Source organism: Ascaphus truei, chromosome 2 (assembly GCF_040206685.1).
Source record: "Ascaphus truei isolate aAscTru1 chromosome 2, aAscTru1.hap1, whole genome shotgun sequence".
In the NCBI taxonomy this organism is placed as follows: domain Eukaryota; kingdom Metazoa; phylum Chordata; class Amphibia; order Anura; family Ascaphidae; genus Ascaphus; species Ascaphus truei.
In genome coordinates, this window is record NC_134484.1 from 9,848,187 (window position 1) to 9,867,028 (window position 18,842).

Consider the following 18,842-nt stretch of genomic DNA (forward strand, 5'->3'; position numbering starts at 1 on the left):
ACGGCTTACTCCGGGGCTCCGTCGTTTGTCCGGGACTGTTTAGAACACGGTCTTTTAGGGTAGGTTAAATGATGAGGCGTCACGTACTGTTCCTTTAAACAGGCTATGCCTGGTTTATTCAGTCCCAGGCACTGAGACTGCCACAGTGCATACAACAGAAAACAGATCAAAACAAAAGCTGCTCACCTGAGCGATAACTTAACTTAGATATCCCTGACTCAGGGTTGGACGTGGCTTTTCCACTTCCAACATCAAAACACGGTACTTTTGCAGTCTTACACAAATGAACAGAAAGATTGAACCTGTTTGGGGAAGAGGCTTCTCCCCTCTGTAGTTCAGCAGCCTTCCAGCCTCCTGGCTCTTGTGGGGAGAGCAGAGCAAACAGGAAATCAGTCTTTCATACCTGATTCCTAATTAGCATGACAGGTGACAGAAATCAGGCAGCAGACAAACTCTGGTCTGGATCTCTCATCCCTCAGTTCCAGCGCTTGCCAAACTGTGGGATGGAGTGTATGTATTATAAGGCCGCACTCCCAGGCCAGACAGGATAGAAACTGTCTAGTATCCTGGGAGCCCTATATACGGAATTTATTACCATCCCCTGGTTTCTGTCACAATACTATACCTGTGAAGCTTGAGACCATTGTACATTGTGATGGCAATTACCATTAGTAGCTTTATAAAAGGACTACACCTATTAATGAAGCTTTACCCAAATCTCCCAGTGCTTGCAATAGCTGGAGTACTAGTCTGACCCAGTATTGGCAATTCTTATGCTTACTTTTCTACAGTTTGTAGTCTTGTTCGTAACATCATAGGTCATCAAACAACTGTACCACTTCTTCCTGGGTACATCCTACAACAAATATAAGGCCTCCTAAACATGCCCAGTCTCCCTGGTATACATTTATTAGATTTGGCTCCTTTAAATACTGCCTTTGTTATAAACTGCTGACTAATAGCCCATCCTGTCACTGGGAGTTTGTTTATACAGAAGGAAAGCATTGCAGGAAACCGTTCATGTGTTCATAGCTGTACCGGCGTCGGGCTTCCAAGTGCTTGTCGCATTGTCACATTGTACTGCAAGTCACTTAGTTCCAATACACACCAGCACCTGTTACTTCGTGGAGAGTGCTCTCCCAAACCGCACAAGGGACGAAAAAGAGAGCGACCGCTCAGTGTGTGAAAGCCAACTTGTACTTGTCACTCAATGCTCAGTAGGCCCACGTGACTCCCTGTCCTGTGATGCTTTTACATTTTAAATGCAATTAAATCATTGACTTGTTGTTGATGCTTTAAGAAGGGGTTGTTTGCTATTGAAAACTTAGAAAAAGGATTTGTTCGAGCTTGCACTCCTAGTACTCACAGTAAAAAGCTGGACTTAATATATTTTCCGGGCAGACTTTTCTGAAGCCGGTGCTCTATTCGCGCAAGAGCACTTTCAAAAAGCTCGCCCGACTTCTGGCGCTCAGAATCTCAACCAGTGATTTTGCTTAGGGTTTTCTTATAGTATTTTGGCGTTCATTCACAAAATACTACAGCCAATCAGAGCATGGGAACTTTCTCAACAGCCAATCAAAGCAATGCCGGTCTGGTTAGAAGGGAATCTGAATCTGCCAAGGGACATGAATCTGAATCTGCCAAGGGACATAAATCTGAATCTGCCAAGGGACATGAGCAAGTTTGTCACCTTAGTCCCTGGCTATTCAGGTGCCACCCGCTGGGTCAGGCTCCTCCAAGTCTGGTGAAACTAGTGGCCATTCATCCCAGGACGTGGGTACTTGAGCCCTTCCCTGCTACCCAAATTGTCTTCACCCCTCAGGCATCCTCTGGTGGCTTTCATCTCCGATGTTCTGCAGACTTGCTGGCACCAACTTGGTAGCCCTGGTAGCCTGTCAGAACATTGGTTCTGAAAGTCCCAGCTCATTTACCGTGCACAACAGTATATTTTATATTAAACACAATGTTAATAAAAATATACTTTTTATATATCCTAAGTCTCTGGGTATGGGGAATAGAATAGAAAGCTGCACTTTATTTCCTACTAGCCTTTATTCCCCACACACTATCTAAGAGACTTGGACTGGACACTGAGAGTCCCCTCACAACCTTATACTTATGGTTTGAGTGCACATGATCCCCAATACAGGTTCTGGGCTACCGGGGCATTATCTGGGTATCCCCCTAAACCTAGGGACCCCTCATAGTTGCATGGACACTTTGCATCCCTTTGCCCCATTTACCTTTCTGGACTGTGCTGAATCAGGGAACCCTAGCGGTGAGTCGTACAAGCGTTTTCAAGGGGATATATTGCCGGGACAATGTGCCTACATGTATCCGAGAATTATGCTTACTTCCCTGCCGTCTATTCCATTTTTAATGCAAGATAAAAACTTATTTGCCTTTGCAGCTACTGCCCAACATTGGGCACTATTCATAAGCCTGCTGTCTGCAAACACTCTTAAATCCTTCTCCATCAAGGATTTACCTAATTTTGCCCCATTTCATTTGTAATTCGCCTGTTTATTCTTCTTTCCCAAATGTATAAACTTTCATTTCTGTATTAAACCTCATCAGTTATTTACCTGCACAAGGGAAGGTTACTAGACTTCCAGGACAGCCCACAGGGGCGGACTTAAGTAGAGTGGACATTTGAACGGACCAATGGAATCGCACCCACAGGCTCGGTAACGGTTCCGTAGTTCTTTCAATACCCCCAGAAGGGAGAGACGACTTGGTGTCTGGGACGGACAATGGTACCCCTGCGAGGAGCCACTTTCCCTACACCCGGGTTCACAGCCTTGCCTCGCTTGACAATGTCCCAAGCCACATGGGCGTCACAATTTTCTGACTAGGATAAACGAAAACCTTTTAAATGCACCTTGTGAGGCATTATTCGGGTGATCCGTGCAATACCAGGGAATGTGGCCAAGATGACAGTCCAAAGGTTGGAGTAAAGTTACTAAATATGGAATCCTGCGTCTGACGGCAATTGGAAAGAATGACAAATAGATATTTGTAACCGTTTTGATCACACAAATGAAGTGTTGCCACATACTGCCCCACACCTGTGGACTGTCCTTCTCCCTCAACATACGACTTGTACGCTCTCTATCCACCATTATGACCCATCTTAAAATCCATCTCCTTAACAAAGCATATGAGTAGCTCTGTGGCTGATACTATGCACTTAAACATCGACCATGGCCCTTGCAGGCGCACTTACCAGAACACCTTAGTGTGTCTGTATGTTCTTCCTACTTACCAATTAGATTGTAAGCTCTTCAGGGCAGGTACTCCTTTTCCTAATGTTACTTTTATGTCTGAAGCGCTTATTCCCAGTATGTGTTATATTATTATGTCACGTGTATTACTGCGGTCAAGCGCTATGTACATTAATGGCGCTATATAAATAAAGATATACTTACAAGAATGACTGGGTAGTCTATGTATAATCTCTGTGATCTGTTCTCATGCAAAAGTAGAAGTTGCGGTGTCATGCTTTATATCCAGGTGCGCATATTACATACACAGACGCAACAGTGAAGATGACGTTTGTCTAAATATTATAGTAACAGTTATGGAGTCTTTTATATAGTGAGGCAAAATTTAAACATCATAAGATGGGGGGGAGGCTACCCCTTTATTTGTAAACTCTGTCATGGGGGCTGGTTGATTGAAAAGGCGGGGGGTTAAGGGGACACCCAGAAAGTGTGTTTCTATGTGGAAGGGTTTTGGTTAAAGACCCTTCAACTGAGTTATGAAATTAGATTTCAACTATGGGAGAGTCTGTGCTGGAACACGTGAAATCTCCATTTCCACTCGTGACCCTTTGGGAAAAAATCTGGTCACGGTCACACAATAATGTAAGTTAGATTCTTTGTTTATCCTTTTTATTTGAAGAAACTGCCTGTTTTATTCTATATAGTATTGTAATCTTTTTCTATAAGCTAGGCACTGTAGTTTTTGAATATAAAATCTAAATTTTAGTAAGTAATACTTGGGGCTCTGAACTGTTGCATGTTTTGTAGAGCGTAATTGGTATTTTCTGACACCTTTTGGCAACAAGATTTTTGAGCTAAATGCATAGTTTCTTAGTAACTAGGGACCAAAGACCTTTGCGATTTATAATTATTTTTTTCCTTTGGTGGTGGCAGAGATTTTAAAGATATATTGTGACTGAGTGTGTAGTTATTGCTCATTTGAAGTACCTTGCGCAGGTGAATGGTGAGTTGGTTAGATAGCTGTGTGTATTAATCTTTATCACATGTAGAAGTGACATGCTCACAGGTCCTCTTTCCTTGAGTTGTAATGCTAATCTCATTGCCCCAGTCTGTCTGGATAATTTCAAATCACCCATAATGCAAACATGACCTAGTTTTGATGCCTTCTCCATTTGCAAAAGTATCTTGCCTCCCTCAATCTCACAGATATTTAAAGATTTTTAGCATATCCCTACAAACGTTTTCTTTGTACTTTTACGTCTACTGGTAATTTCTATCCACACAGTACTAGTGCACATTATGTCGATTTGTTTTCATTTGAGCTTTTCTGTAGACAGTCTCTACTTTGCACATAGCTTGCAGGAGAGATGTTCTCCAGTAGCAGATGTGATGGTCTCAGATGAGGTTAGAGAGGTTACAAATCATCTGTAAAGTGACATCAACCTCTCCTTCACCACATCTGATGACAAAAAGCATCCTCTCTGGTGGTTATGTAATATTGTACCATTGCTCATGTTTTCTACCCCTAGTCTTGTGGTCGCAAACAGATACGTTTACCATCTGTAGCTTTAATCTGTATTTTCAAAAAGTATATTGGGTTTCTGTCTAGTATCTTGTCTGCTGCGCTTAAAGGAGTATTTACACCGGCCCGTTTTATTATTATTATTTTTTTATCCCCCATTTTATTTTTGAACAAATGTGAAGCATGAGGTCTCTGGAGAAGAACTGCGTTAATTGGCTCTCCTGGGACCCCTTTGTTCCAGAGATACCAGGGAAGAAGCCACTAGTAGCATCTCTTACAGTGAAACAAAATGGCGTTTAAATGTCCCGCGTTACGCAGGTCAATGGGTTGACGTTGCGGATTCCTATTGGCTCCCGTGACGTGGGGTGATTTAAATACCAGGATGTAACCAGTCCTGGGAAGTATCTCCGGAAACAGGCTGTCTCCAGAGCTAAAAGCAACGCGGTTAAGCTCCCGAGACCTGTTGCTTCTCACCTATATATAAAAAAGGGGGTCCAACAGAAACTTATGCTTTAAGATATGTAACAGCTCTTCTCCTATGTCAGGGTTTCCTTTCATTTTCCTGTTACTGCTGCCAAGCTCAGAGGCCTCAGTCTATTGCCCTTTCAAATTACTGTATACCTAGGTTTAATTACTGGTTGCGAACGTCTATTAATGACATTACTAGCAACTCTTGGCTCTTATCAAGGGTGTGTATTGTCTGGCACGTCGCCCAATCCAGACTTGCCCGTTCATTTTGTGTTTTTTCCCTATGCATTCTCTCTAAGCAACAATAATTTTGAACACACCCAAAGCAGACATTTCTTATCTCTCACGTTCTGTTCCCTGCAGTTTTCTGGCACGTCATGCCGGTACTACTAAAACATATTGCGTGAAGACAAAATCTCATCCAACACTGTTAAGTTGGTGTTACAGTTTTTCTGTTCATGGATAGTAATATTGTAGTTTTGAGCCTTGATTTGCAATGTTCCCGCCTAAGAGGGACCTATCTTACCTGTCTTGTCTCTACTCTTATTCTCCACTGGTAGATCTTTCATTCCGGATAGAGCATATTAAATGGCAGGTGAATATAACTGTGTGTTTCTCACAGTGTGCACACTATACAGCGCTGTACATAGAAGTTTGTACGCCCGATGAGTCCTTTCCCCATAGAGCTTGCAATCTAATTTTGGTACCTGAGGAAAGGAGATTGAGTGAGTGACTTGCCCAAGGTTCACCTACCTCAAAGGCAGAGACAATGCCACTGAGCTGCTTCCTCTGCAGCCCTAAGACAATCTCCTGAAATAAGAGGACCCCACAAAGTATTTCAGTAGGCGTGTGGCTTTGAAGCATTTTTGTTGCTTCCTGTGCTAGAAAATGACAGCAGCAGTTTCACAATGACTTCCTTCTGCCCTACTATTGGTGCAGCACTCGCTCGTAGTGATACAACCTGAATCTATTTCCGCTCATATGAAAGCCACATATCGGGCAGGGACTAGAAATATGCCCGAGCAATAAATATCTACCAACATTGCGGTGATTTTTGTTTTGTTTTTTGTTTTTTGACAGCATGAAAGTTGGAGTGGAAGATGCGACAGGCTCTGCAAATATCTCAATCTATGTTCAAGTTCACACTACAATAGCAATGCTTAAACAGCAGGTGTGTGTATTTAACATTCACTTATTTGCTGCATTTTATATTTGTTTTTGGAATGAAGCTGAATGAAGACGGTGAGAACGAGCTGATGTTTGAGTTAAAGAAAGATGTGCTTTTTTGAGGTATTGTGGCCTATTTAATGTGGTAAACAGTATAAAATGTGATGGTGTCTTTCCCAACATATGTAATAAGATGAAGAATGAATTGAAGTGATTTTAGTTTATGCCACAGCTTTGTCTGTAAAAGTTAGGGCCTGTCAGTATCACAAGATGTGGCTAAATATTGAGTCAATATCTCTTTAAACATTTTAAATTCTCTTCCCTCCCCTACCCCCCCCCCCCCCCCCCACCATGTTGGTGGGAAGCAGGGGGTCTCCGGAGCTGAACCGTAAGATTCCTATTGGCCCACGGGACGCGGTACCTTTTTAAACAGACCTTTTCTGTGTCCAGCTAGGGCTGTTCCCGGCAGTCCCCTTCGATGAATGTATTTCTGGAAGCAAGGGGTGCCCAAAGCTGAAATCAATGCGGTTCAGCTCCAGAGACTTCCTGCTTCCCACCTAGCAACAATAAACCAAGAGGCAATGCCGCTTTAAATAAAGTTGAAAAATCCCCATAATCTATACTGTGTTTAATTATTTTGTTGCTGGACCTCCGGGCATCCAGCGCCTGTCCTGTGAGGTCCTCCGGGCATCCAGCGCCTGTCCTGTGAGGTCCTCCGGGCATCCAGCGCCTGTCCTGTGAGGCCCTTCGGGCATCCAGCGCCTGTCCTGTGAGGTCCTCCGGGCATCCAGCGCCTGTCCTGTGAGGCCCTCCGGGCAGCCAGTGCCCGTCCTGTTAAATTCTGGGGGCATGTTCTCTCTGCACTAGTTTCTAAAGATTTGAAAAAATAGTGTGTACAGCCCTTAATGAATAATATTTCAGCAACAAATACTTTCTTCTTAAAATGAGTCCTGTGACTCAGTGCCTGGGGTAGATGGAGATAAAATAACTTGCCAAAGGGCACTAGAATTTAAAGCATGCTCACACACTTCAACAGGGTTTTTACAGTGTCCCTGGGAATAAATGATGATTAGAAATGAGTTAAGATGGTTTTTTTATATTTATTTTGACGTCAAAGTATGGAAATAAATACTGAATCCCAGTAATGAATAGTTATTGCAAACTAAAACCTGCTTTATCTTTAGAGCAGATCCTAAAGGTAGTGTGTGTGTCTCAGAATATTTATCTAGTTACAATCATTCTAATCAAGGTAGAGCTATGTTCTAACAAGTACATTTTGTTGCCGTAGCCCATCTGCACAGTGGTTCTAATGTTTAACCATCTCATGTTTTGTATAGATGTTTCAGGAATACCAATTTCACCCAAGTGTTCAGCGCTGGATCATCGGCCAGTGCCTTTGTTCAGATGACAGGACAGTTGCTTCTTATGGGATAAAAAGAGACGGGGACACATCTTTCCTATACTTGCTGTCCGCTAAACAGGGGAAGCTTAACCCGCAAGACCAGTACTCAAGCAACTTGCTCCACACACACTCCCTTCTTCCTGGGCCAAGCTTGGACGACAAACAGAAATCCAACACTCTCCCAAACAGACCCACGCCAAAGAACGGTAATGAGTCTTTTCTTAAATGACAATATTATGGACTGATAAAATGCAGACTGTTAGCTATATAAAGGCACTGCATCTTATACAGTATATGTGTATAATATTATTATACATTCTATACGCACTGGCTCCGCACTTTGGATCTGCAGTCCCTTTGGTACCCGGGGGGAGGGTCCTAGGTCTGAGCCACTGATAGGGCAGTACACAGGCCTTGGGTCCACCCGCCCTGTCACTCAAGGGAGTTATTGACTGCTGCAGCAGCAAGGGCATAGACTTAACCTAACACTGCCTGTGCTGGTACCAGGGCTTGTGTTAGGTAGGGCAGATTAGTAGCCAAGAGGATATACATGGCTACACATGTATATATTTGATGTGCTCTTATTATATTGAATGATTATGCACGTATCCTCCAGCAAAGGTAACTAGTCGCACTAGGTCAGGGGTGGGTAACTCCAGTCCTCAAGGTTCAAGTTTTCAGGATATCCCTGTTTCAGCACAGGTGGTGCAGTCGATGCCTGAGGCACTGATTGTGCCACCGCTACTGAGCATGGATATCCTTACAACCAGACCTGTTGGTGGCCTTTCAGGACTGGAGTTGGCCACTCCTATAGGGGCTTATTCTAGATCCATTGAAGCAGCCAATGTGTAATTTTGTCCGAAAATGGCCCGATTGTCCACTTTGACAGATCTAGAATAAGCACCTTCGTTCTAAAAACGCAGACAAATATTTGTTAAGCTCGAGCTGACACTTGTTAACATGAGAAGTTAGATGCACATTCTTTGAAAATAAGTAATATGTATGTATAAATGGGCAGAGGTTGTGTGCTGTAATCTTGGGCCGTAATTATTGTGACGATAGCTTCCACAGGCTTATTAATATTACACAAAAATAACTGGGTTTGAACTGAACGAGGCTTAAGATATAATAAATTGTATTTATTCCTTAGAATAAAGGTGAACACAACAGATAATACAGTAACAAACAAGAAGTACACTTACTTAGGGGTTGGGGAATGAGAAGTTAGATGTAGCATTTCTCTCAGCAATCAGGAAATCATTCAGGTGATATCAGGTAACCATATCAGCAAACGAAGACAAAGGATATATGGGTGGACAGCAGTTTATAAACCTTTTGTCCCTCTATCTGTAACATTAAGCACCGGTGATTGGTTTTCAATTACCTCCAGCCAATCTTTAACATGGGAACACATGCCCCCCTGCTAGCTGGCACAGGCGCAGTAGAACTCTGGGGTCTCATTTCTGTAGTGCCACATATGCAAAGGGAATGCCAGCCAGTCTACCCATTTGGCTTTCTGGCAGGAAAACCTTTGTTGGAAGGTGTTAAATGGAACACTTAAGAACTGCTCTGGTTTGAGCCTCGGATAAACAGTGAGGGTGACAAAACTCTTTGAACAATACTTGAGTCCTAGACATTCGGTCGCCTCTCCGGCCATCTGCTACATTATGGCCAAAGAAATTGCCTCTGGAATTTATCCATACCTTAGAATACAGTATTAAGCCTAAAACATAGACGTATTAAAATATCCGGTTCCGTTGGGTCAAACAGGTCCAAACTTCCCAGTTCGCATTGCCAGAACTGGGACACCATATGGTCCAAAAAGCGACTTGCTACGACCTAAGGAACCGGAGTTACACAAATGCACATTAAATCATTTTAATACAAAAATCTCCACTGAGATAGAAATCTCAGCTTTTCATTAAATCCCCATTGAAAACAACAGGCAGCTCCGCCATAGACTTTCAATGGTAAATCGCCGCCATTGAAGTCAATGGGGTTTTTCTGCCATTGAAGTCTATGGGAAAAGTCCCGAACTTCAAGGGGGTCCATACTCCGTCGGGTTGGTCCAAGCGGGTCAAGGATGGTTCTGCAGCGATGCCGGAGCAGTGGCTACAGATACCCCAAACCCTGATCCGCCGGACCCTCCGGAACCGGAGCTATGGAATACCAAAATTCAGTTTTTTCCACTTAGTCATTTTTCAGAGCCGTTTTTCCCGCCGCCGGCAAAGCCTATGGCGCGGCCCGCTCTATCTGGTTCGACCCTTAGCGGGGGTCCAGGATTCGGGGACCCGGTGGTGGTCGAGTGGGGGGAAGCCTCGGGACTAGGGGCAAAAAGAATTTTATTTCTAGGTGCCCTAGAACTGTTTATTCCCACATCAATTAACTTTGAACTTGACTCAAGTGATTGTAACTCTTTTTTAGACATTGTATCCGCTTTGCGGTTTGCGGTCTGGACGGCAGCCAACTTCTTCTTGGAAAGGTTACCTCGAGGCATCTCCATTGAAGTCAATGGGCCCATTGACTTTCAATGGGAAACCGCCGCTCTCCCTCTCGGACGCCACCTGCTGGTCTTTACAGGAAACAGGACTAAAACAGCACAATCTTCCATTGGAATGCATTGAGCCCTAATGGCGGCCAATGGGGACCTGCAAAATGGTGCCTGAAAAGGCGGGAAAACTACACAAAGAGCTATAATCATTAAAGAACTATTAACCCTTGTGCTCCCGGATGGATTCTAGTGTGTGTGTGATGCAGACGGTGATTAACACAGACATTACAATGGAACAGGGGAACAGGGGAAAATACATTTACAGGTCATAACAAGGGTTAAATCACATTTCTGAACCTCAGGCCAGTTAACCCCTTGTCTCCCTGGTGCGGTCAGGGGTGGCCAAATGGGGTGCAACCCCTTTAATACCGGGCCACCCCCTTTCTCCCTCTACAATTATACCCCAAAACGTGCTACGCCACTCAGCGCCAAAACAAATAGTATGCATCCCCGCAAAGCGCTTATACCTACCGCGACTGTCCCGCCGCTTGCTACTGCAAGTGGAACGGTTTGAGATCTTGTGCCACCTGGTTCGACCACGTTTTCTTTGGCGCATTTTGGTCCACTATCCAGCCTATGGGTCATGTGGGGTTGAGGCACTGGTATGGTAGTCTGGTGATGTCCATACAACAGACATGGCCAAACCACCTAAGTCTTTGTCACTTAATGTACTGGTCGATTGTGGATTGGTTTTGACAGGTTAACCGTACATCTTCATTTTTCCATCGGTCTCGTAGCGTAATATGGAGTATGTTACGTAGACATCTTAGTTGGAATCGTTCGAGTAGGTTCATATCGCTTTTGAGTAATGTCCATGTTTCTGAGCCATACAGCAAAATGGTGCGTATTGGGGCGTTAAATGCGATTTTATTTTTTTTAATTTTTTTTTTACATTTGTCACGTCCTGTTGGTTTCACAAGCATCTCTTTAAGGAGGCGAACGCTGCAGTGGCGCTACCGATGCGGCTTTTGATGTCGTTCATAGCTACTATGCTTTTGGCTATCAATAATAGGAATTTGAATGAGTCCACTCGCTCGATTTGGGTTGCCGTCCAGTTGAAGTTGAATCTGTTGGGTACCGGTAAATATGTATTTCGTCTTTTTTCCGTATTCATGGATAATCCGAGCTTCTTTGCATTGGCTTGCATGTCATTCAAAGTTTCTTGTGCCTCTTGGGCTGTATTCGCCAAGAACACGATGTCATCGGCGTATACAAGGTCCATGAGAAAAAACTCTTCCCACTTGTACGCCAGGCCTGTCTTTAAATGTTTTTCTGAGAATCCAATCCATGGTAATATTGAATACTTGTTTGACTCCCGTGGATATGGAGAATGGCCGGATATGTTGCCCATGTGTTTGGCTCCCGTGGATATGGAGAATGACGCGGATATGTTGCCCGTGAGTTTGACTCCCGTGGATATGGAGAGTGGCGTGGATATGTTGCCCATGAGTTTGACTCCCGTGGATATGGAGAGTGGCGCGGATATGTTGCCCATGTGTTTGGCTCCTGTGGATATGGAGAGTGGCGCGGATATGTTGCCCATGTGTTTGGCTCCCATGGATATGGAGAATGGCGCGGATATGTTACCCATGTTTCTGACTCCCGTGGATATGGAGAATGGCGCGGATATGTTTCCCATGTTTCTGACTCCCGTGGATATGGAGAATGGCGAGGATATGTTGCCCATGTGTTTGGCTCCCGTGGATATGGAGAGTGGCGCGGATATGTTGCCCATGTGTTTGGCTCCCGTGGATATGGAGAATGGCGCGGATATGTTACCCATGTTTCTGACTCCCGTGGATATGGAGAATGGCCGGATATGTTGCCCATGTGTCTGACTCCCGTGGATATGGAGAATGGCCGGATATGTTGCCCATGTGTTTGGCTCCTGTGGATATGGAGAATGGCCGGATATGTTGCCCATGTCTGGCTCCCGTGGATATGGAGAATGGCGCGGATATGTTGCCCATGTGTCTGGCTCCCGTGGATATGGAGAATGGCCGGATATGTTGCCTATGTGTCTGGCTCCCGTGGATATGGAGAATGGCTGGATATGTTGCCCATGTGTCTGGCTCCCGTGGATATGGAGAATGGCCGGATATGTTGCCCATGTGTCTGGCTCCCTTGGATATGGAGAATGGCGCGGCTATGTTGCCCATGTGTCTGGCTCCCGTGGATATGGAGAATGGCCGGATATGTTGCCCATGTGTCTACCTCCCGTGGATATGGAGAATGGCCGGATATGTTGCCCATGTGTTTGGCTCCCGTGGATATGGAGAATGGTGAGGATATGTTGCCCATGTGTTTGGCTCCCGTGGATATGGAGAATGGCCGGATATGTTGCCCATGTTTCTGGCTCCCATGGATATGGAGAAGGGCCGGATATGTTGCCCATGTGTCTGGCTCCCATGGATATGGAGAATGGCCGGATATGTTGCCCATGTGTCTGGCTCCCATGGATATGGAGAAGGGCCGGATATGTTGCCCATGTGTCTGGCTCCCATGGATATGGAGAAGGGACGGATATGTTGCCCATGTGTTTGACTCTGCTTGAACCTCCTTCATAAAAAGCTCTTGGCACATTGAGTGGCATGTGGTATCGTATCAGCCTTGAGGGCGCACCATAACGATGGGTGATCCACACTGTCAAAAGCGCACGATTTGGATCTAGGTGATGAAACAACTATTCTGTGCATATTCTGAGACAAAGGGTTTATGGTTGTCACCTAATCACAAATGCACATTTTTCCCCCTTTTGTTATAATGCCATCGTTTGTCATGTCATATGCCAAAAAAGATCTTTATACACAATGTATAACCATGTTCACTTAATGTAACATGTATTTGTCATCATAACTCTGTGCCCAGGACATTACTTGAAACGAGAGGTAACTCTCGATGTATTACTTCCTGAACTGTTAATTTCAGCTCCGGGGACCCCTTGCTTCCCGAGATACTTCGTAGGGGGTGCCGGTATCTCTGCAGCCAGGTAACTATGTGCCTAGCATAATGGCGGCTTTAAATGTGTCCCACGTAACGCAGGCCAATAGGAATGTGTGACGTTATACGGTGCAACTTCCTATTGGCCAGTGTGACAGTGCCTTTTAAACTGCACAGAGATACAAGCACCGCTACGGAGGTAATTATCCAGGGAAGCAGGGGGTCCGGGAGCTGAAATTAACACGGTCCAGCTCCGGGGACTCCGTGCTTCTATCATGTAATAAATAAAATAAAAAAAGTACAAATTGCAGCATGTTCTGATGTTCTTCGCGAGTTATTCCAAATCACCTGGAACTCAAATCGGCATAAAATCCCAGACGCGCGACCGCTACGTTCGTTTCTGAGAACTTGGTCCCAAAATGCTGGAATTAGTCTCTGGCGGGCAGGCTTTTCATGCTTGAAATCGAAGCCGGTTGCTTTGCTATTACAAACAGAGCATCTTTGAAAAGCCCGCCTGCACTATTTAAGTTCAGACTCAAGGAGAACACACAATCTGATTGGCTCAGGGCTTCTTATAGTATTCTCTGCTTCATTCATAAAATAGAAGCAGAGCGGACAGCGAATCAGCGCGTGGGAACTTTCCCAAGCAGCCAATCGGAGCCGAGCCGGCTAGAAAAGCCAGGTCGGGAAATTCGAAACGGCTATGGGGCATGCGCAAGCCTGCCACATACACCCCGAGCCACCCCAATTGCACCCACTGGGCAGACTCCACTAACTCTGGCAGAACAAGTGGCATCCCGGAGGACTGCCATTGATCTTCCGTACTGGTACTCCGCCTTTCCCCGCTGAAATGCTGTTCACACACCTGGGCATCCTCTGGCTGCTTTGAACTCCGATATCAAGCAGACATACTGGCGCCTATGGGTTTGGACGGGCTCCTTGTTTGGACATCGGTTCTGAATGTTTAATTAAAGTATATTTTAATACACTCTGAATCTCTGGGTACAGGGAACAGAAAAGGAAAAATATTGTTTTATTTCTATCTGCCTTATTCCCCACACACTTTCCCTTGGACTCAGTTTGGACTTTTGAGTCCCTCCGCAACCTTTATATACTGTTGGGGCACCCACAAACCCTATACTGGTTGTGGGTCACCTTGGCACTAGCTGGGGTACCCCCCTTAACCTAGGGATTCCCTCAGCTACAGGAATACATGTTTATCCCGGTGCCTCATTCTCCTTTCTGGGCTGTGCTGAAGCAGGGTACCCTAGTGGTGAGTCGCGCTTATGTTTTCAAGGGGAGGTATTGCTGGGACGGACAATGTGCCTACATGTATCCGAGAATCAGGCATGATTCCCGGGTACATTTATAGGGGAACCGGCAACTCGGACCCCAACCTACTAGGCACATTCTGTCAACGGTTCCTCCGCACAGCCCCCCCTGAAACTCATGCACTAGCAATCCCTGCTTGATGGCATGCCCGGAAAGGGAAAAAAAAAACAAAATGCTTTTATTACACACAGTACAATGCGATCATACAATGTTACTGGGTCCAAGAGCTAACTCCCTGGGACACTTATACACAGATCAGGGGTAACCAAAATGGGCTTGACCTTTATTATAGAGCCTGGTTACCCCCTCCCATCACAGATTGCTCTTCTGTGTTAGTTTCTCCCTGATTGGGGTATCCTAACTTGGAGCAGTGAAGAAGGCTGGGTGAATCAGGTTTGTGTAACAGGCCGTGAGATGTCTTTCTCGTTTATTCCCATCTAAGATGCAGATCCCAATGTTTTTAGAGGACATATCTGAGATAATAGACCTTTCCGCAGTAACCGCGGCTGATGCATTAACCTCAGACAGGCCGAGTGTGAGTGTAAACCCTATAAGAGTACCAGCACATTGTGCTTTACCTGAACATTAACCTCAGACAGGCCGAGTGTGAGTGTAAACCCTATAAGAGTACCAGCACATTGTGCTTTACCTGAACATTAACCTCAGACAGGCCGAGTGTGAGTGTAAACCCTATAAGAGTACCAGCACATTGTGCTTTACCTGAACATTAACCTCAGACAGGCCGAGTGTGAGTGTAAACCCTATAAGAGTACCAGCACATTGTGCTTTACCTGAACATTAACCTCAGACAGGCCGAGTGTGAGTGTAAACCCTATAAGAGTACCAGCACATTGTGCTTTACCTGAACATTAACCTCAGACAGGCCGAGTGTGAGTGTAAACCCTATAAGAGTACCAGCACATTGTGCTTTACCTGAACATTAACCTCAGACAGGCCGAGTGTGAGTGTAAACCCTATAAGAGTACCAGTACATTGTGCTTTACCTGAACATTAACCTCAGACAGGCCGAGTGTGAGTGTAAACCCTATAAGAGTACCAGCACATTGTGCTTTACCTGAACATTAACCTCAGACAGGCCGAGTGTGAGTGTAAACCCTATAAGAGTACCAGCACATTGTGCTTTACCTGAACATTAACCTCAGACAGGCCGAGTGTGAGTGTAAACCCTATAAGAGTACCAGCACATTGTGCTTTACCTGAACATTAACCTCAGACAGGCCGAGTGTGAGTGTAAACCCTATAAGAGTATTGGCACATTGTGCTTTACCTGAACATTAACCTCAGACAGGCCGAGTGTGAGTGTAAACCCTATAAGAGTACCAGCACATTGTGCTTTACCTGAACGTTTTACACCACATGTTCTTTTCTTGTTCCCACATATCCTCTGGAACACCCTGGGCCCCAGAGAGCCGGCGCCAAACCAGGTTCTGAATTGGGTTTCTGAGAAAATCCAGGTTATTTAGGTTGCAGGATATTTATTGTTTCTGTCAAGAGACATTTCTTCAGACATTTTATTAATGGTATTGTATTTTACACTTTGCTATTGTTTGTGACTATTTGTGTTTTACATTCGGTGTATTGGGAAGCATTAACGCTTATTTATGTCATTTCCCCACATTGTTTGATATTATTGTAACAAATGTGGTAACCCACAGTATTGCTTTAAATCGAAATACATTCAGGGGTCTGACACAGATTCTGCAGGGAACTTCTGTAGCTTTAGAATCTGAAGCCACACTGCAAGGTTTATTTCTGTACTATGTTGTAAAGGTGACTGGCTCCTTACTGGAATCCGTGTTGCACCGCAGGGTCAGAAGTGGGAAACTGAACTGCAAATGATGACATGGGGGCTGTTTGTATAGTCAGATTATTTCACGTGGACTTCTTTCCTAGCTATAAACACGCGGCAGGCGGAGAATGACGTCAGGCTTGCCATAAGTGATGACGCCAGAAATCTGCACCTAGAAATACAGCACTTGAATTCAAGTTCCAGACTTCCAGGAAACCTTCCTATTCCCGCGGCCCCACCCTCACCAGCCCAGGTACATATATGCGCATGGTTCTGCAGAGCATAACATACATCCATGTGTAACCACACAAACAGGGAAACTAATCACAGGTCATTTGCACATTAGTAAGGGCTAGTGGCAAGGCTGTTACAGTGCAGTGCTTCAGAGTCAGGCTGGATTGTAGGTCTTGTATTTATAACCAGTATCCAAAGTATATAGAAAGTCCTTATGGCTGATAATGTCAGCTGTGAAATTACACATGTGACGATATAGTCTGAAATTGGTACAAACTCTGAATATGTTCCAGTATCATGTGGTCACATGAGTAAATCTCTTGATATAATACATACATGCTCAAGCACCTATGTGAATACACATAACATCCACATGAATAAGCCTAGTGAGGGTTAAAGGGAAACCACCTGCACCCGCTTGACACAGATTGCTCCGTACCTCCAGGTCAGGAAGAACCCACCCTTCGATAATGGGCATATATAGGGACTGGTACTTCACTAAAGACAGTAACGAAATAAAGTTCAAAATAACTCGCATGGGAATCCGCCTGGAACCTGACAGGCGCAGGCCCAGCATATGAATAAGAAGATAGAAGTTGTCGGAGCGGCGCACATCAATCAGATGAGGAAAGCCAGGCTGTGCGCTTGAAATTGAGTTTATTTGTCCAGTGCCACAAAGTTAGAAGAGAACGCAGTCCCTCATTTGCACATTAGTTGACTCGAGCGATTTGTGTTTAAAGGAAGTCTCAACACCACTGTCATGGGGCTGGATTGGCAGAACAGGGGTTAATTTGTTCACACAGTACATAGAAAGCCATATTCACTAAGCTGTCTTCTGCTGAAATATCTTTTAGAGTCCAATTAAGTGAATGGACTGTCAAGTGTCTTCTGGCATAAGACTGCTTAGTAAACACGGGCCGTTATGATTAACAATTAATTTTTTACTGTTAAACACTTTTTTTTTCCTGGTTACAACTTCTAATTGAACATTCAACATTCCTTTTTTTATTTTGGAAAAGAACATTAATGGGAATTAAAGTGGTCACAGCAAATGATGTTAAAAGTTGCTACTCTTACATATTTAATATTTATATATGAGCTCAAAGAAGATCCCATAAAAGCAATAATGTTGCATTTGTGCTTTTCAGTGCACCGTTGTGCGCATTATAGAACCAAAAAGTGTCCCTGTGTTAAGCAATAAAACAGTGCAATTCCAACTAGTAGGGATTGATATTCTAATCATCTAATCAAACGTAACTGTGCATAGTGAAGTACCAAAAATACAGTAAATAAATTGGAAAACCCAAGACAATAAATGACTTGTGCAATAGGCAAAGTGTGTGGGTGTGTGTGTTCTCTCTATCTCTAAATATACAAACTTCCACTCAAGTGTTTAAACTATTCACTATTTCACAAGTTCCTAGGTGTAAGTAGTTGTCTTCCAAGAAGATCAGGGGGAGCGTAGGACGGCACCATAAAAAAGAGAAAAAGGGCAAAAAATAGCACAATAACGTAATACGTTGGCTGTGGAAACTAGCAGGATGTTGTAGAGTCTCTAATCGCATTTCAAAAGATCTATTCCGGCATATTACAAATAGGGAGATTATCCTTAGAGATTCAGGTGGATAGGGAGGCTCTCAGATGAGATGGAAGGACAGACAATCGTGCAGATTGCATGACAAATGTGTATACAACAAAAGAAAACCTGAAGATTTCACACTCACAATAAGTGAATTCTTTAGCGCAGTGATACTTTAACCAGACAGGAGTGAGGTGTCCTGAATCGGACACACTGCCCAGCCTCAGCACCTCCGTGAATATTCGTGTCGGTGTCTCACGAGAAAGTGGTTTCCCTCTCTTGCTTCCGGTTCTACTTTCAAACCAACGTTGAAATCCTGCACTTCCTGACTGTATTTACAAAATATGAGCACACATCTCGTTTTTAGCCAGGCAGGGAATAAAACTCAAACGCAAAAGTTTTATTTTATTAGTGCGCTACAGAATTCACTTATTGTGAGTGTAAAATATGTCGGTTTTATTTGGTTATTTATACATTTGTCATGCAATCTGCACTATTGTCTCTCCTTTCATCTCCTCTGAGAGCTTCCCTATTCACCTGGATCCATAAGAATAATCTCCATATTTGTAATATACCTGAATATATCTTTTGAAATGTGAGTAGCCACTCTACA

The 18,842-nt window shown here is 44.2% G+C and overlaps 2 protein-coding genes across 2 annotated transcripts in view; both read left to right on the forward strand.

The window, feature by feature from the left end:
* Positions 1 to 18,842, forward strand: part of LOC142488078 (uncharacterized) — a 908,622-nt gene that overhangs the window by 774,653 nt on the left and 115,127 nt on the right. The window lies entirely within an intron of this gene.
* Positions 1 to 18,842, forward strand: part of LOC142475343 (ranBP-type and C3HC4-type zinc finger-containing protein 1-like) — a 72,111-nt gene that overhangs the window by 22,541 nt on the left and 30,728 nt on the right. The window contains exons 5-7 of the mRNA XM_075581264.1: positions 6,295 to 6,385; positions 7,719 to 7,989; positions 16,521 to 16,669. Coding sequence (XP_075437379.1) covers positions 6,295 to 6,385; positions 7,719 to 7,989; positions 16,521 to 16,669 — 511 coding nt within the window. The remainder of the gene's footprint in view (positions 1 to 6,294; positions 6,386 to 7,718; positions 7,990 to 16,520; positions 16,670 to 18,842) is intronic.